The 18,452-nt window shown below is 38.1% G+C and overlaps 1 protein-coding gene across 8 annotated transcripts; it reads left to right on the top strand.

The window, feature by feature from the left end:
- Window positions 1–1,485: 1,485 nt before the first annotated feature.
- On the top strand, window positions 1,486–13,716 carry tfap2a (transcription factor AP-2 alpha). 8 transcript variants are annotated; one of them, XM_010885779.4, is made up of 7 exons: window positions 1,486–1,585; window positions 5,843–6,280; window positions 7,385–7,436; window positions 8,825–9,050; window positions 9,653–9,771; window positions 11,384–11,525; window positions 12,296–13,716. In XM_010885779.4, exons 1-7 carry the CDS (start codon window positions 1,553–1,555, stop codon window positions 12,579–12,581), a joined length of 1,296 nt encoding a protein of 431 aa, XP_010884081.1. In that variant the 5' UTR covers window positions 1,486–1,552; the 3' UTR covers window positions 12,582–13,716. The 8 variants fall into 8 exon arrangements, with proteins under 8 accessions (XP_010884081.1, XP_010884084.1, XP_010884079.1 ...); XM_010885782.4 differs by having other exon boundaries at window positions 1,487–1,585; window positions 5,843–6,262; XM_010885777.2 differs by lacking the exon at window positions 1,486–1,585 and adding an exon at window positions 3,327–3,490.
- The last annotated feature ends 4,736 nt before the right edge of the window (window positions 13,717–18,452 follow it).

Genomic DNA, 18,452 nt, shown 5'->3' with positions numbered 1-18,452 from the left:
GCAAGTTAACTCAGTAAACATCTGACATAATAATACGGCTTGATGATGATGATGGGAATAATAACAACACGATAATACATTTTAGATGGTACTGCCAATATGCATTACATGCGCATTACCCTTGCTAAAGTGAGAGATATATCAATGCCCAAAAGAGGTGCAACCAGTCGTTTCAGTATTGTTGCCTATTAAACATCTTGCACGGTTTTATGATGGTTAACTGAAATTGTGCCGGGGGCTCGTGGTAGGGGTGGAAGTGGTTGAAGCCTTAGACAAACAGGTTGGATATTCACATGGAAACGTATCCTGTCCAGAATACATAGGCCCACAACTCTTGCAGCATTCACAGGGCACAGTATTCCAGTACCTTGCGGATCTAAACTATATTTTAGATTGTTCTAAGATTTTCTCTTTTAAGTATAAAAAAAAAAAATAGTGAATATTAAAGTTGTCAAAACATAGGCCAACACAGTAGAATGTTTACAAACCACCGTTGGAATTCATAGGCTAGATAATACAACACAGTCAAATTAAGGGTGGAAATGAAATTTAAGAAATGGTTGCGTTATAAGCTACAAATGTATTTTTTATTTTTTTATGAAATGTGTTTTCTTAGGAACAGTTTGCTCAAATCTAAATTCCTGTTATAGGCAAACTATATGGCTAAAAATATAACAGCTGAATTTCAATAATGTAAAACATTATGGTTTATATATAATGTATTTTTATATATCAACTAAATAAGACACCTACTCAAGCGATATATATTGGAACTGGCAATGCAATACAATAATATCCCGGGTTGAAATTTGAAAGAAAAATAAGTTTGTGTCTTCCTTAACCATCTTCACCTTAGCGCGCGCTTGTTACTCTGTTTTTGGTGCTCCTGGTGAAGCACAGAGCTCATTCATTTCTGACTCGAGGCTTGTAGATAAGTATGTATTCGTAATAAACAGATGATAAATAAACCATGACCCCAACACACGTTAGGGAATTTGGTAGATTCTGTATAAGCAGCCTAATGACGTTATAGTTAACCTTCAGATTTAAATTGACACCGTTTAATATTTTATGAAAATAAAATTTTATGAAAATGAACTGATATAGCCGGTTTATTGATACATTGTTATTTAATAAGATATAGATTTTTTTGTTTGGTTTTGTATTTAACCTATATAAATTTGAGAAATTCCGAGCACATTATATTGTTGATTTCGTAGTGCATAACTGTCCCACACAATCCGCTCATTGAGAAAAAGTTGTTGCGATTTTGAGCGAAAGTCTCTTCTACACACCACATACCCCTTTCTCCCACAACCCACAACTGAACACGGTGAGACCCAAATGTAAATTCACCAGAGAGTATTACCTCTTCTTCACCTAGGTTTACACGAACGACCCTTTGCGCATGCGCCACCACGGGTTTTATGACCAGGTAAAGGTGATCTCGTTCCCCACAGGTAAAAGCTAAAATTCGCTTAGGGACGGAAGGGTTAATGAGATAACACGGCGTGTGATCTACCTATCTTATCCAGACAGATTGAAGAATAGAATGTCAATAATGGGCAAAATGGGGGACTGGCAGGTACGTGCGGTTTATTTCAATTAAGGATATTATTATACGTACACAACAGCAGTGTGATTTATGTCAACTATATGGCCACGGTTGCGAAATGCTTTGCCATCCACTTTTCATTGTAGTAGCACTATCTTTATCTTCATTATTATAAAGTTACTGAAAAGTTCCAATTGTTTTCCCTTTACTGTCTTCGCTTTCCTTTAACGTTAAATGTTTGCATTTACGCTTGATTATCAAAAGGCCCTACCGAGTACGGCTGTAGTGGTGACTTTGCGAAACTATGTTGAACTTATTGTATATTAGGTAATATACCATTTGAATCATGCAATTTAAGACAGTAGACTGTGGTCCCTTACAAGCAAGCAAAGAATACTAATGTGAGTACTGATGTGAACCGTAAACCTATCTTTGAAAGCACCCATCACTTAATGCAAAATGCCTAATGTTTTTAATATGAAAAATGAAAATCAATCAAAAGAGAACCATCTTACACTGGATATGTTATACCGTTCGTGTTAATTGGTATTAGAGACAATAAATTGCAAATGTACACTACTAAATTCATGGCTTGCCCAGGAGTTATAGGTTTTGTCACCTAAATTTCGAAACAAATCTCTCCGATGTTTTTACTTTGGATAGGGGTGTTGGTCTAATGCACGTTATTTGAAGAATACTTTAATGTGCATTTGAAAACATAACTTTTTAAGGTGGTGAATGTGATCGGTAAAACAGTTCTAGCAATGGCACGATTGGTAAGATTGAGCATTTAGGTTTCACTCTCCAAAAGAACACCACCTCTAAAATCAACACGCAACATACAGACCCACACACCTCATGTTTTCCAAGGCAAGTTTACCTCCTAGATAGTTGTCATTGTGATCTAGTTTCATGGGCCCTCTCATTAATAACAACTGGTCGTAAAGGTACCCCGCCAAAAATGGTAATCTGGATTAGGGCAGGCCAACGCCTAGGAGTTGACGACCTGGTTCTTGACCCGAAACCCGTGGTGCTCGACTTCACCGGCGTCGGGGCTGAGCCCCAAAACTTCAGACCCTCATTCACATTAAACACGCTATGTTGTTGTGTTAATTATTTACATTCCATTAACAGCGCTCTTACATGTAGTCAATGGAACTGTATACCCACTTTTGAATAGTCCCTCTTTTGCATGACAGTGACAGAATAGCTTCTCATGGTCTCGACTCTCAATAGGACTAAAACAACAGTACGAAAATCAGGTTGGCAACAAAGTATTAGGGAAAATTATAGAGTTTGCATAGTGTGGCACGCTCTTCGGGGGGGAGATGAAGATTCTAAAATTTTAGTACTAGCATGTACTTTCTGGAAGTAGTTTGTGAGGGGATGGAAATGTTTCTGTACTGTTATATAAAAAGTTATTCTTTCTAAACAACATTTCTAAACAAGAATATACACAAATGATGCTAATGACCCCAAGCTAAACATGAATTATCCAATTATTGGTTAGAGCATATAAACCTGGAACACTCTGCTTTAAGTTCAGACTGTGCCTTTTTGTCAAACTACATACTAATAAAATGTCTGCTACTTTCAGTTGGTGCTGTATATTCTCACTGAATGTGTGAGAAGTAAATACATGTTAAGTCTCGCACCATTTTTACCTGTGTTGTCCATTGGTGGTGGGCAGATGGGAATCAAGCGGCTGTTGATATGCTAATGAGGGAATGCGAATGTTATTACAGTGGTGCGCGAGCCTTTTACTTCCACCATTAGAGGGAGATCTCAGAGCGCAGACAGCCAAGCTCAACTAAAATAGTTTCAGCTAGAGCACAATTCACTGTGTAAAACAAGGAAAGGCGCTCTCAATATCCACCACAATCCATGAAAATGCTTTGGAAATTAACTGATAATATAAAATATGAAGATTGCGAGGTAAGAGGCTCATATTTGATTTATTTTCTTTTTCATATCATTAATTGAGGTACTGCTTTGTTTTTATTTTGTCAAAATCTAATTGTTCTGACAGTTATCTGGGAGCATATATAATTGAATTGAAGGATATAGATGCATAATGGTTATATGTTAGATATGCTGCTGTTTTGATATGGTGTCATTCATTTTTTTATTCTGTAAAAATATATATTTTACAGTTTTAATATTTATAGAGAAAATAAAGTAGTAAAAAATTACATCTTAGTATTATGAATTATAAAAACCTATTATAAAAAATAAGAATCATCATAATACATTTTAATAGCAAGAAAGTATATTAATAAATTGCAATAGCACAACAGATGATATATTTCTATAATTTAAAACCAAAATAGTATTTTTAAGCATTTTTTAACACACATTACTTAATGTGTTAAATGTAAAAGACTGCAGCAGAGTTTGGATGAGACTTACCAAAGATGCATTAGCTGATTGTTTCTTCGAAAAAATTGTTTTTCTAAGTAGGTTTTTTAATGCAAAATAATTACTAGGCCTTATATTCTAATAAAATAAGGCGTTGCATTTTAAGCCTTTAACTTGTATGTGCACTGCATAAGCTAAGCGATTGTTATTATAGCACAGACAGAAAGTTTAGCAGGATTATCATGGAGTTGAGGAGTGGTACAGCCAGTTGAACTTGTTTTCACTCGCGTCTGGAGAATATATCCACGCCAAGAGCAGGGACGAAAAGCAGGGCTATAGGGCTTCTCTACCCGTGTTTGAATGCGTGATTCTCTCAAACATTTCTAGTTCGCGGTTAATCGATATGTTTCATATTAGTTGAAATAAGTGTTAACTATACTGTGTATTCAAAATGTTTACTCTTTCGCTGTTTTGTCAAAATGGTCGCCTGCAAATTGGTCTAAAGGGGAAGTGGATTTTTTAAGAGTCCGAGGTGCATTTTGGTATGAGAACTTTGGAATATATCTGCTCCGAGAGAACGAAAGCTCGGCGGCGTAGTTTGAAGTCGAATAAACGTGGATTAATTAATTGGGAGACTCTGGAAAGGGCCATGGAACGCGAGGCGTTGGAATCTGAAGTAAAAAACAAAGGGACAGGACGAGCAGACAACCGCCCTCTGAACAGTAAAAATGTGCCAGCCGAGATGCCCTCAGCGTTTGCTGGATTTTCACACGAATCAGAGGTGCACATTGTTTCCTTCCATGCCTCTTCCTCTCTCTGGTCCCCCCTTCATTCTGTCTTTCTTTCACTTTTGCTTGCCCTCGAACCTTTTAAAATGTCCCCCCCTCTCTCTGATTCGTCAGACGCAAGAGAATGTCCCTCTTTTTGTCTCTCTCTCTCCCCTCCTCACTCACTCCCTCTTTCTCTCCCATCTCTGATTAGATATACTGATTCCTCATTCAATGGACGTCATTTAGTGCAGACTCTGCCTTGAGTTGCTTCCTCGCTTCACGCTCGATTTCCGACCATTCTTCTCTTATTAAGAATTCGTGTAATATTAATAGTCATGAATATCTGCTATTAGGAGTCCAAGGGAAGAAGCTGCTCTTTGCTAATATGAGCTCAAGCGAGGGAACAGCACAGTAGCCTAATAGAACCAGAAGACGGAACAGGGATACAAGAAACTTTAAACCTAAATCGCCAAGACCAAACACTGTATTTTAGAATCGAATGAAGGGCAGTGGGAATTTAACCAAATTCTAATGGATTATCGTTCTTCGTTGGTGCTTATCTTAACATTGGGCTCCGAGATCTTTCAGTAGTTTTGTTGCTGGCTTTATTTTGTTTGCTCGTACATTTTCGTTGTTTTGTCAACGTTTTTCTTATAATTCTTTTGAATCGTTCGAAAATCTTCGCAGATGTTAGTGCACAGTTTTTCCGCGATGGTAAGTTGGACTCCGTGGCAAAGACTGGGTTATTAGCCTACATCGCCCAACGACTTCTGTTATTGCCTTTTTAAATGTATAATCTAAGCTATCATACATACAATTATAGCAAAACAAATTTAATTTCTCTCAAAATGCTCTCAAATTTAATTTCCGTATCGAAATATGTCACACAGGTCTCCTATTCATATTTCTTTCCGGGAAATTAAAGAATGCAGATGTGTTATATCGTTGTTGTTATTTGTATCATGATATTTTCTATTATTAGTAGACTACTATAGCCCAGTTAACAGAGCTGCTTTAATTCGATTGTACCAATAGTTTCTTTTATAACGACTGAGTATTCACATGCAACTATGGTAGATGACATTTCATATTAGCACTTCTGTGAAAACCGGTACATTTGTTGTATTAGCTAAATTCCTCTTATTCTTTTTTCCTGCAGGATCGTCACGACGGTACCAGCAATGGGACAGCAAGGCTACCTCAGCTGGGAGGCGTGGGCCAGTCTCCGTATACTAGCGCCCCTCCACTCTCCCATACCCCAAACTCCGACTTCCAGCCGCCCTACTTTCCTCCGCCCTATCAGCCCATCTACCCCCAGTCTCAGGACCCGTACTCGCACGTCAACGACCCTTACTCCCTCAACTCCCTACACGCTCAACCGCAGCCACAGCACCCTGGCTGGCCCGGCCAAAGGCAGAGTCAGGAGAGTAGTTTGCTGCACCAGCACCGCGGCTTGCCCCATCAGCTCTGTAGGGAGTACCGGAGAGAAGTACTCCTGCCGTCGGGCCACGGAATCGATACGGGACTCTCAGATTCTATCCCAATCCATGGAATACCTCACTCTTTAGAAGATGTTCAGGTAATTCAGCATTATTTGGTAATTATATTATTATTACTATTCCATTACTACTATCACGTTCTTGTTATGTCGTCATCGTCATTATCATTATTGTTGTTATTATTATTTAGTAATTATTATACTCGTAGCCATAGGTTACTATTTGCTGCAGTAAATCGGCAGCTCTGTACGAAATCTCGTGGCCTACATTTTAACATCCACTGCATGCAACTTTATCAGTGCAAAAATAGCCCATGATTATGGCCGTAATTTAATTGACAGAGGCAATTTTTTTATGTGAATGTATAAACAACAATTGCATTTTAAAAAAAACATTTCTTGCATGTATTTATATTGTTGATTTGTGTTTGCACTTCATTAGCCTTAGATATTACTTATTATCTGTTGACCCCCTCCCTCCACTCAAAAGATTCATAGTGGTATACAGTCCTTACCATAAACAAACAGATCAACGCTGAAGCTCTGAGAACTATAATTTCACAAAATGGATGGTATACGCTTGTTGATTAATATTCCCTGTCATTTTTGGACATGATTCTGGATATCCTCCCTTCATCTTTAATTCAATTGTATTTATTGAAAAGAGTCTTTCAAACCCCGATACGAACCGGGGTCGGAGTAATAATAAAAATACTCCACTCGAGAGCTTTGCCCATCATGCAGGCACACTAACTGAGCACCGTTTTAGATTAAGTTCCATCGCTCAGAATATAATACGAAGAAATCAAATGTTCTTAATAAAGGATCTATCTATAATGATTATGCGATTCCCCCCCTAAAACTAAGGCCTAATCCCCAAGGTGGTGGCACGGTGTGTAATATCACTGTTATTCCTAATACAGTTTGGATTAATAGTTCGTTCAACGTAAGTAATTGTGGATGGAATGAGGTCACGATTATCGGGCGACAGAGCTTCGTTATTTAAGTCTAGTGTGCATGACGCGCATACTCTGCCCAACAGCAATAACCAATATCCCCCTCATTGATAATAATAACAAGCATTGCCAACCATATTGTCTGATTGTAGGCTACATGCCAGGCTTTATGTAAACAGCATTATGTGTAACATGAATTCAATTGTATTTTATTTTAAATAATGTATGTTGCATTTGTGTTTTGCAGCATGTTGAGGATCAAGGAATTCACATCCCAGACCAGACTGTAATTAAAAAAGGTAAGCAATTTTCTTCGAGACGCTATGCATGTTTCCACAAGCTGCACACTACACCGTTGCTGCTCCGGAGCTAGTGCGGTAGCTAGTGCCTCACTGAACCTAGTGGATTAATGCGCGGTGTTTTTTTATTACGTGAGCTGGAGTGCATCAAACCAGACCGGTCTAAATACATGGCTTTGCATCAAACTAACTGCACCTTTTCGGCAATGTCAGCATTTCATGCAAAAAAAAAATCACAGCTATATAGAGTTTGCTGCTGCATATACAGCCGTTATGTTTTAATGTTTTGATGAATCTTTTCATACAATATTGTAGGATATGGGCCTTACTAGATTCTTTCGCACTGCAAAAGCAAATCTAAAATGGCAGTTGTTAATGCGTTATGCAGGCTATTAAACATCAGGATGATACTAGATCCTGCATCAAAGGGGGAAAAATGTCGGCCGGCCAAAATAGTCAAGGTTTCGCAGTCATTTACAAAGTCCCATTCCATCAGTGATTTACATGTAGCATTGTTTATTAATGGAATAATGTCGTCAGTGTAGCATTATCATAGACGGGCCTAGCATAATTACGTGTGAATTTGACTGTTTTCTCCTATATGGTCATTTCGGTCGTGCTAGGCCTACTTCATGATCAGGTTGAACGTTACTCCCCTCTCCATGTTGAGTCTTTTGTCAGGTCAAATTAGATGCGCATAGGATAAATCTTGAGAGATGCGCTTTCCGCATCAACATGATAATTGGCTCTTATATTAGTAATCTCAAGAGTTCGTTTAACTCATATTGTCTCTATTAACCTCCCCTGAGCTATTAATGTCACAATTGATCTATCCAAAAGCGCTAGTCCCTTTGTCTCCGGTTACTGCATAAATAACAGTAACCTCTGTAAAGTTAAATCATACGCGCGACTGTATTTTTTGGAAGGGTCCATGGATTTTTGAAAATAGTATTCTCACGGCTTGATGTGTGTTTATTTCACGAAGGCTGCAGCACAACACGTGCCTCATAAAAAATGTGCCATGGATAGAAATTAAATAGATTATAGATAACCTATCCCTAAGCAAATATTGGGCCTATATAAGGAGGCCTCTGATACTGTATTATAATTTTTTTTACCGCTAGGCCTATGTTAATAACAACAATAACCAAACTACAATATAAAAACAATTATGATTTTTCTATTATAGTTATTTTACTGATATGTTTTGATTATTCGTGTCATTATAAGGGTTATGTTTATTATCGGGCCAGTCTTACCCTATGCCCATTGTTTTAATTGTGTTAGCCATAGGTCTCTACACTCACACTTTGTTTGATATGAATCGCTTATGGTTAAGGGTCTACATTGAATTTGTTTCACTGAGCGTGGGTCTTTGTTTTCCCTAGGTCCAGTTTCTTTATCCAAGAACAACAATGTCTCTGCCATTCCGATAAATAAGGACGGTCTTTTTGGCGGTGTGGTAAACCCCAACGAAGTGTTCTGCTCTGTTCCGGGTCGCCTGTCCCTGCTCAGCTCCACATCAAAGTACAAGGTCACGGTGGCGGAAGTGCAGAGACGCCTTTCGCCGCCTGAGTGCCTCAACGCGTCGCTGCTGGGAGGGGTGCTTAGAAGGTGAGCCGGACTTTAATGTCTCCCCTCATTTTTTATCCCAGGAATAATTAAAATCGACCAAGCGTGACACCTTCTGCATTTAAAACAGCCGAAAAGGCAGACTGTTAAATTCCATATTAACTTTACACACACGGAATGTTTTTTCCCCCCTCGCAATACAGCCCACAAATTAATGTAGGCCTGTTGGCCTTACCCTCAACCTTGTAAACTAGTTTGAACACATCACATAGGCCTACACCCTTGCAACTAGAATATTCAGTCAATTGATTTATTGTACAAAGACTGAATTTGGGGTTTACATTGTGTATTTACTTAAATCATGTAGTTTCAGTAAGTTGACAATGCATAGCCGATATTGACACACAAATAGGCCTGGAAACTGATCGTGTAACAGAAGCATAATGGGAAGAAAAGACAACGCTATTGTTGCATTGTTCCTTTTGAAAACGAGATAAATACCTCTGATTTAAAAATATTAATAACATGCTTATATTAATTTATTCTGAAATTTTGCCATCTGATGGTTTCCAGTTGGTAAAAAAAAAAACATTTTTAGGAATTAGCCTATTCTCAAAATCTATTTTCCTTTTTTTTTGCCACAGGGCCAAGTCTAAGAATGGAGGAAGGTCCCTCAGAGAGAAATTAGATAAAATCGGATTAAACCTACCTGCAGGTAGACGCAAGGCCGCCAACGTTACCCTGCTGACGTCACTAGTTGAAGGTAAGTGGCTTTGTAAATGTTTGGAATTGTAAATGCAGGTGCATTGAACGGTTTCAGTGAGGGAACATTTGAAATCAGCATATGCGCTCATCCATGTAATTTGGACTGACTTTGCCTCGCAAACTAACAATGCATGAAGGATATCTGTGTGCTGTTAAGAGAGAGGATGCAGGTATAATTCTCGAGGCTTTGCGTAACATTGGCATGTGTATTTAGCCTACCTGTGAGCAATCCACTCTTTGTAAAAATGGGCCTATGGGCTAGGCTACAGTGTTAGGTGGAAGCAGGTTAGCCTGGCTGGCCTAGTTTGTGCCAGACGAATTAGTTTCGTTCTTTATTCCGGGTTAGGGGCATTTGCTTATTTATTGTCTAGCCGGAGTGTGGAGCGGTTTCACCTCTGACAGAGGTGGATCGATTGATTTATTAACCCTATAGTGGGTTGTTATCATGATTGTTATTATGCTGTAAGGCCTACATTTGGCTAGAAGTGGCAAGTTAGTAGTTGCAATAATAGTAGTAGTAATAGTAGTAGGCCTAGTCCAGCCAACTAGTCTTGCCAACTGCTTAAACTGTAATTAGGCTATCATTGTTATTTACACAGGGATTGGTTTTGTTTCTCTGTGATGGAAGTGGAAGTGACCTATGAAAGAACTATATGTTCGGAGCCTATTAAATAATAAATTAGTCAATTATGGTGAGGATGCCATTGCTATTGAATACATCCATTTTACTTGCAAAGTTGAACCTTGTTATTCGGTGCAGTGGTATTTGGTGAGCTGTGGGCTTTTAAAGGTGAAAACCTGGGACGGTTCACTGGTTCCTGTTAATCATTACCGGCGAAGAGCGAATGCAATATTCATTGTGCTTCATTAAAATGTGGTGCTGTATGGTAATGAGGCTCAAGAAATGTATGATTATTTGCGATAAGCGGGGTGGGGAGGTGGATGTGGAGGGATATGAAGGCACTCGTTTGTTTAGTAAAGAGACACTGCGTTTTTCTGAATTGTTGTTATTGTTTATGATCCGTTCCATTTTATGGAAACGAGTTTACTGGACTTAAGCTTTGATGCTAATTGGCGCATGCGTTCTTCCGGAGTTGAAGCTTATGGCAGGAAGCCCCGCAGTAAAAACCCAACTGTTTCAGGAAATTAAAACCAAAGACTTGAAAAAATCAACAAAAAGACACAACTCAATGGAATTAACCTATAATTCTCATGGCTAAAGTATGTAGGATCGAGATTTACTTATAGCCTTTTAAAATTGCTTTCCTATTTATGATCTGCTGGACTTTCAATCATGTTTAGAGATGGTTAATCAATCAGATAAATCAATGGGATATGCCTGACGCTCATTACGAAATTTTCTATTACATTTTTTCTTGCTTCTCTGGTTACTCTACTTAATACACCCCCCTACACACAAACACACCAAGAACATGTAATGGAAGGTACAGGTGCTAGCCTAGATAATGATGCAAAGAGAAGGCCTTCTCTTTGCCCGAAAACGTTAATTAGATGAATCATGTGTTAAGTGGAAGTGTTAATTGGTCTATATTTGATGTCACCAATTTAGAGCAATATATTATACACTCAATCAATTTTTTTCTTCTTAGGCGAAGCCGTGCATCTTGCCAGAGATTTTGGTTATGTATGCGAGACTGAGTTCCCGGCCAAGGCAGTAGCTGAATATACAAACCGTCAGCATTCCGACCCAAACGAACAAGTCCAAAGAAAAAACATGTTATTGGCAACGAAGTAAGTGCTATATTATCACATTTCATACGTCAAAACATTTGTTCATTTCATTGTCAAGTTTACATCGACAGTGTTTGCAAACACAAATTGGTCGTGGTCAATTAGAAAATTTGGTTTTAAGGCCTTTTGATTGTTTTGTTGTTTTGTTCTCTAAAATGTAGTATTTAATCACATATTAAATGCATCCGGAATGAATGTGGCACATTACCCCATACGAAAATGTATAATTGGAAACAAAATAATAGATTAATTTCAAATTATTTTATCTTTTAATGCTCCAGTGTAATCGCGTGATGTTATGCACGCAAAAAAAAACGCAAAAACGGGGCTATAGGCCTAGATTTCAAGAATTCGACACGTTTCCATATCTTTGCTCAGCTTTTGCATTGAATAAAGCATGTAGACTATAATAGTGTATATCCATGCAAGCTGGAGTGTAGGCCTAATACTGGATGATTGAGCAGGCCTCAGATTCAAACACGCAACCATTTTGTTTTTGATTGGGATTGCACTGACACATAGCTGCTTCTACCCCAATATGAATCCTTCCCCACTGGATTAAAACCCTCTGACGCGATAGTAGGCCTATGACACCATAGCAAAAAACGACATCCCTTCGATCAAATATGCTATAGGCCACATCAACATTGTGCTATATCAAGTATACATAAATTAATATATATTCTAATCATATCTCATATACTGAATTCACATTAGTAGCAGACAGCCATTCTGATTGTAATTAACACATGTCGTCCCTCCCCTTTTAGGCAAATCTGCAAAGAATTCACAGACCTGCTTTCCCAGGACCGCACGCCCTTGGGGAATTCTCGACCACAACCTATTCTTGAGCCAGGGATTCAGAGTTGCTTGACCCATTTCAGTCTCATTTCTCACGGATTCGGGACCCCGGCCATGTGCGCGGCACTCACCGCCCTCCAGAACTATCTAACCGAGGCGATTAAAGCCATGGACAAAATGTACCTGAACAACAACAACAGTCACTCAGACAGCGGCACTAAAGGCGGAGATAAAGACGAGAAGCATAGAAAGTGATTCCCACCTGAAAGCCCAATATAAATATTATAAATACATATAAATACTATTGATCAAGTAAACGTGCCACTTCCTGATCTCGCGATGATTTTACATGTTTGTTTTTACTACCATTCAACTTTGGATTCACGGGAAGCGACGCAAGATCCCCACAATAATTAAAAAGAAAAAAATGCTGAAAGGCGCAAAGGAACAGCTCCACAGAGAAAAGGTCTCTGCCACATCGAGGACTTTTGATGTACTCACTCTTTTTATGAGCTGCAACGGACTGAAATTCAGCGACCCTTATATCCCAATTTACGATTGTAGCCGTGTGACAAAAAGAAGCTAAAAGAGGATGAATTCTTATCAGTATTGTGAATAATAAACTTGAAAAAAAAAATCCACAGAGTTCCATGTCATGACTTCAGTTGTAGACTCTCTCACTCCAAGCGACCAACTTGAACTTTGAATTTCAACACGATTCACAATTATATAAGGGAATCTGTGTTCATGTATGTATATATTTATTTATGTGTAATTTAATGGGAATTGTAAATATGGTGCGTCTGTTGAAACTTCTTTTTTATTTATCTGGTGCCTCCTGTTTTAGTGGGTTTAAATATTCGGTTAGTTCTTCATGTGGTTTTATGGTTCTTAGAAAACAGAAGTTTGGGGTATTTTTTCTCTGGGATATTTCAATTCAGCCCTCTTGTAGCATGTTGAGGCGACATTGAAGCAAGTGAACAAATTTAATAGAAATAAACTTCAATTTCTCTCTATATCATCCTTATTCCATTCAGTTTTTTTTTTATTGAAAAGAGCATAAACGAGACCCTAACGAGAACTGTTTTGTGTTTCTATTTTCTTGTTTTTATACAAGCTTTTATGTGTTGTGCCAATCAGAATACGTTTCACCTCTTGTTCTTCCCTTGAAGCACCATAAAAGCAATAAATGGATATTGTCTTTAGAATTTTTTTTAATGTTCGAAGAAATTCAAAACATTTGGGACCACCTGATCTTGTATGTCCAATGTCCACATTGGAGGCGGTTTTAGCTGTATTGTATAGACCTGTGCTGGCAATAGTTCCCATGCCTGTCAATGTATTATAGTCCTTTGTTGCCCAGAAAAAAATAAATATTTGATACGCTTCATGTCGATTTTTATTCATATCTTTTATTTTATTTTATTCAGTGGTGGATACGCCCGGGTGTATTTTCGTTCTTGGCAGTTTTTTTTATTCAGCACGGTTACAGTAATTGAGTTTAACTCTCCCCTGACGATTGCTCCTTGCAATAAGCAGCTGAACCCATTGTTTCCCTCAAGTATAATAAAAAAACTTATACTTTCAACTCATAGTTCAGAGCACAGGATCATTCAAAACCAGAGCAGAGCTTTTTACCATGCCAAATGACACAGAAAACAATGAATACATTCGTGTTTGAAGTATATGTGTTTGTGTGTGTGTGTGTGTGTGTGTGTGTGTGTGTGTGTGTGTGTGAAGTACCAGCCCTCAAGCGGAACCGTTCTTTAAAATCAGTGAGATGTAGACTATACCGCTGTGTTGAACGTTATGTGCCTTTTCCTCTACCAGTCATTTATTTAGAATTTTTTTAAAGACATGCGTCAAATATTTGTTATTACTGGCCTGTCTGTAATTATTGGTGTTATTTTGACAGCATTCAGTTGGAATAAAATATGGGGAACCTATTTCAGCTGCATTCGGTTAAAGGATAAGACAAGTTGCCATATGGATATCTCCTTTATTTGATCACAGGCTACTATATCCATATATCCGTGGTAGTCATATCCATTCACATTGTCACGTGTGCTATTGCTAACATTACCTAATGCAGGCCTTGCATTGTTTTGCGTGCAAAAGGCCACGAAAGAATGCATTACATAACCGAATTAAAATGGAGTTTGGATTGTGTATTGATGGCATGCACCTCGAAATCAATCTTTACTGAATCATAGTGTAGTGAAGTCGGTGGATGTGTAGGCTACATCCCGTGTCAATACAGTTATTTTTCCTGTTGGATCCCAGTCGGGAGCGATGTAGCATTGGGATGTTGTGGCATCGAGATTTACTGAGCTGTGCTTTTTTTTCTCCATTTTGTACCCCCAAAACAGAGGACATTAATTATCTGCATTTGTTTAGCATAGACAGCCTGTTTTATTCCGAAGCAGTTGTTTTCAAATAAGGTGAATGAAGCCTAACTGTACATGTCCTTGGCATAATTGCGAAGCACAGTGCTGTAGCAGGTGAAGCGAGCCATTGTCTGTCAGGGCTGTTTTTGTTGGCTGCATCTCAGATTGTGTGTGGGATCCTAACCCCAGGCACAATAGCTCACTCATAAAGAGGAATACCCGGCTGTTCTTTCCATACTAAAAAAAGCATAAATAGTCACTTTAAAGGAAAACAATCGTATTAAATAGCATTCACAGGCATTAGGAAGCCCTTCACGTGTGTCATTAATGCTAATGTTATTTAATAAATGTATCGAGGGTAAATGAAAACAGTTTTTGAGAGCGAAACGAAAGCATTATCCATATATATCACAATGGCAGCTATCAAAAGCATATGTAGACTATAGGCCTATCAAGATAACACCAAACGTCAGTACCCCCTTTTATTTTTTTTAAATACGTGTCAAGGCACACACACAAAAATCCAATTTTCTTTCGTTTGTTTACGTTGATACAAACCTGTAATTTACATAGTTTTAATACGAAAATTTTAATTTTGCCATGATTTGATCTTAAACAGGTAGAAGTAGTTTTACATAATGCCTTAAAGCTAAAGTAATTTGCAACAACGAAGATGCCTGAAATTTGAAGAGCCAGTCAGCAATACCCAACTGAATTTGGCTAATTCAATCCCTAACCCCTGCATGGTTTCAGCTAGGCCTACATCAATTACACTTCATTCCACTATAATAATTAATACGTGCGTCTATTGTGTACTGCTCCTCAAGTTGTTATTAAATAGCCTATTCTTAAATAATAAAATGTTGGTTTATTTTTTAAAGAATAAAAAAAGATTTCAGATTTTCTAATGTATCAACATAGGCAGACTATTGATTTAATGCATAAGAACAGGAACACATTCACGCGCTCGTGTAGGCACGCGCTCAGGCACCCACAGCCTACACTCAACGAGTGTGCAAGCATTTAATCTGACTGTAGTAAAAACATTTTTGAAATGTTGATGCGAGCCATTGGTTGGTGAGTTGTCTCTAATGTCGTCTCTCTAGCCCGACCCGTTCTTCGAAATAGACACAAGAACAAAGTAGACTCACAACATCCGACATATTTTAATGGCAGTAGGCTAGAACATTTTGAGCTGACAGATTGCGCAGTTATTTTGAATTCATTATTGCATGAAATAACCGAATGTAACTCATAACCATTCAAATGCAACTTTCCCCAAATATAAAGTCAAGGGTTAACAAAAATGAACAATGACGAAATAATAGTCTGACACAGGGCACATAACGAAAATTGCATTGAAATGAAATTGCACCAGATTAACAAACGCAGTGCAACTTGGAACCAGTTAGATGCTGCTAGATGCTGTTTTGCCACGTGTTTTAGGCTACTTCTGGGTAGTTTAATTATAATATTGACCTCCGAACTGAATACTTGTTGGGTCAAGCACGCACCCAGCGGGCCTAAAACATTTCACTTGTAAACCTGCACTTTATTGTAATATTTAGAGAGTTAAAGATATTTACGAAAAATACACCTTTTTTATTTACTCATTCATTCATTTTAAACTATTCGTGGTTCCTGTGTGAATAGACACTATGATCACCTTAATCAATGTATTCATATCGTATTAATGACGAATTTTGATGAGCATGAAACATTTGCTCGGTGCATATATATTACTCAAATGACACTTGACACGAGGACCGGTGCAATCGAATTATGTGACTCTATAAGTTTGCAATGAAGCGCAAAATGGCTAATTGTCGTCAAGTCTGACATCAACCCTTTTGGCCTAAACCCCCCCGCCAATGACCTCATCTAACTGTGCGAACCCGGGCGCAAAAGCCACGTAAGGTCAACTACATCACCAAATCGTTCTTGATTACTTGAGACATCAGGTAATCGATTAGAAAACACTAACGGACTTTGAATAAACAAAAGGACACTTGAGTAAGCGGAAAAGCGGAAAATTTCAACGATATGGGTCATTCAGAAATGATGATAGGTGTTTGATTAGGTGCCAACTTTGAGACCATCAGACATACACACACAATTCTGAAGCATATAACCAGTAGGTCTTAAAGTTTCAGTTTGCCATTGGCCTAAGAGCACAGGTCACGCCATGAATATTTTCTTTGATGTTAATGGGAGAAATAACTCCAAAACAATCTGCATTTACTCACAATTAAATTACCCAATTAATTGCTACACTTACACAAAATTGTCAGTGATGATATGCATTTATCATCAAACGACCATTTTTAATTAGATTGCAGTTGGAAACATGAAATATTGTTAAGACCAATAATAGCCTTTGCTATTAGGCCACTGATATTGAATTCGATTTTGGTAAGGTTCAAATAATATGTTTACATGGTGTCATAATTTCGAACGCTGGGAAGCTGGACATACATTTACTTTGTACCTTATCAGTGTTGTTAGTGTGGAGACGACTGCTCACGCTCATCCTAATTCATGGTTGTTCTCTGATCATTTCCATCACCTGTCAAAAGCGGAGGTCGACTAATTTCATGGGCTTGTGTCTCCCAAATATACAAAAAGAGGGGATTAAAAATTGTGTTAATGTTTCCCCTCTCCGTTAATATAGTTTATATTTTCAGTCTCTCTGCCTCTCTCTCACCCCGCATTCTCTGAAGCCAGCCGGGGGGAGTGTCGCCCCGGGCCAAACATATGCTTCTTTCCATTGCACTAATCCAAATTCAGCGTGGAGGAATAATTGCTCGAGTGGCCATGGCTTCGCGGGTCTTTGTCCCTCGCTGGCTCCCGTCAGCCAGGCACACGCCATTTCAATCAACCGACTTTTGAAGGCTGTCTCTTTTTATCAAACCTTAGACCTTGCAAATGTTTCAAACAAGCTTCACGCTACACAAACAACACACCCAACACACTTTATTCAATATTTTAGCATATTTGACTGTGTATTCATTAATTCATCAATTTTATTTATTGGCCTCATAGAGTTTCTTAACTTTGGTTCTTGTCATTCGATCACATGACGTTCATCACAGATGTACTGGAGACCCGTTAAACCACGTCTATAAACAACGTTAATGTTTCCCCTCTCCGTTAATATAATTGATATTTTCAGTCTCTCTGCCTCTTTCTCTCTCTCTCTATATATATAGCATATTATGTAAAATAAAAATAAACCTCTAATCTTATTCTACATCATCTTAGATTATTAAACATTTTCTAAACGAAATTCCACAAATGTGCCTTATATAAAGTTCAGGCAAGATAGTTTTGAGAAGACATAACAAGCAGCTAAGAATGGTTTTTATGGACCCCCGCACCCAAGCGAACAGTTGTACCAACACTTGGAGTGTGCAATCTGAAGATATGATACTTTCGAAAAGAACCAAACCCTCAAGCAATGACCCCCATAACATGCTTTGGGGTACTCGCTGGCTTAAACCATGGTCACAGGTCCAAATCAAGTTAAACTCTGGTTGAAGAAAATATATGATTGAAGTTGATGTTATTGTGGTATTAACATTAATGATACTACTAATAATATAACATTATAATAATGACACTAATTCATATTGATAATAACGATATCAAGCCAAATGACATAATAATGATACATGATGGTGACAATATAATTACGTTCACACATTCGATTTCTTTACACACCAAACCTGTATTAGCCTAT

Source organism: Esox lucius, chromosome 21, assembly GCF_011004845.1.
Source record: "Esox lucius isolate fEsoLuc1 chromosome 21, fEsoLuc1.pri, whole genome shotgun sequence".
Classification (NCBI taxonomy): Eukaryota; Metazoa; Chordata; class Actinopteri; order Esociformes; family Esocidae; genus Esox; species Esox lucius.
Note: the sequence above shows the minus strand (reverse complement) of the source record. Positions and strands in the feature narration are given on the sequence as shown.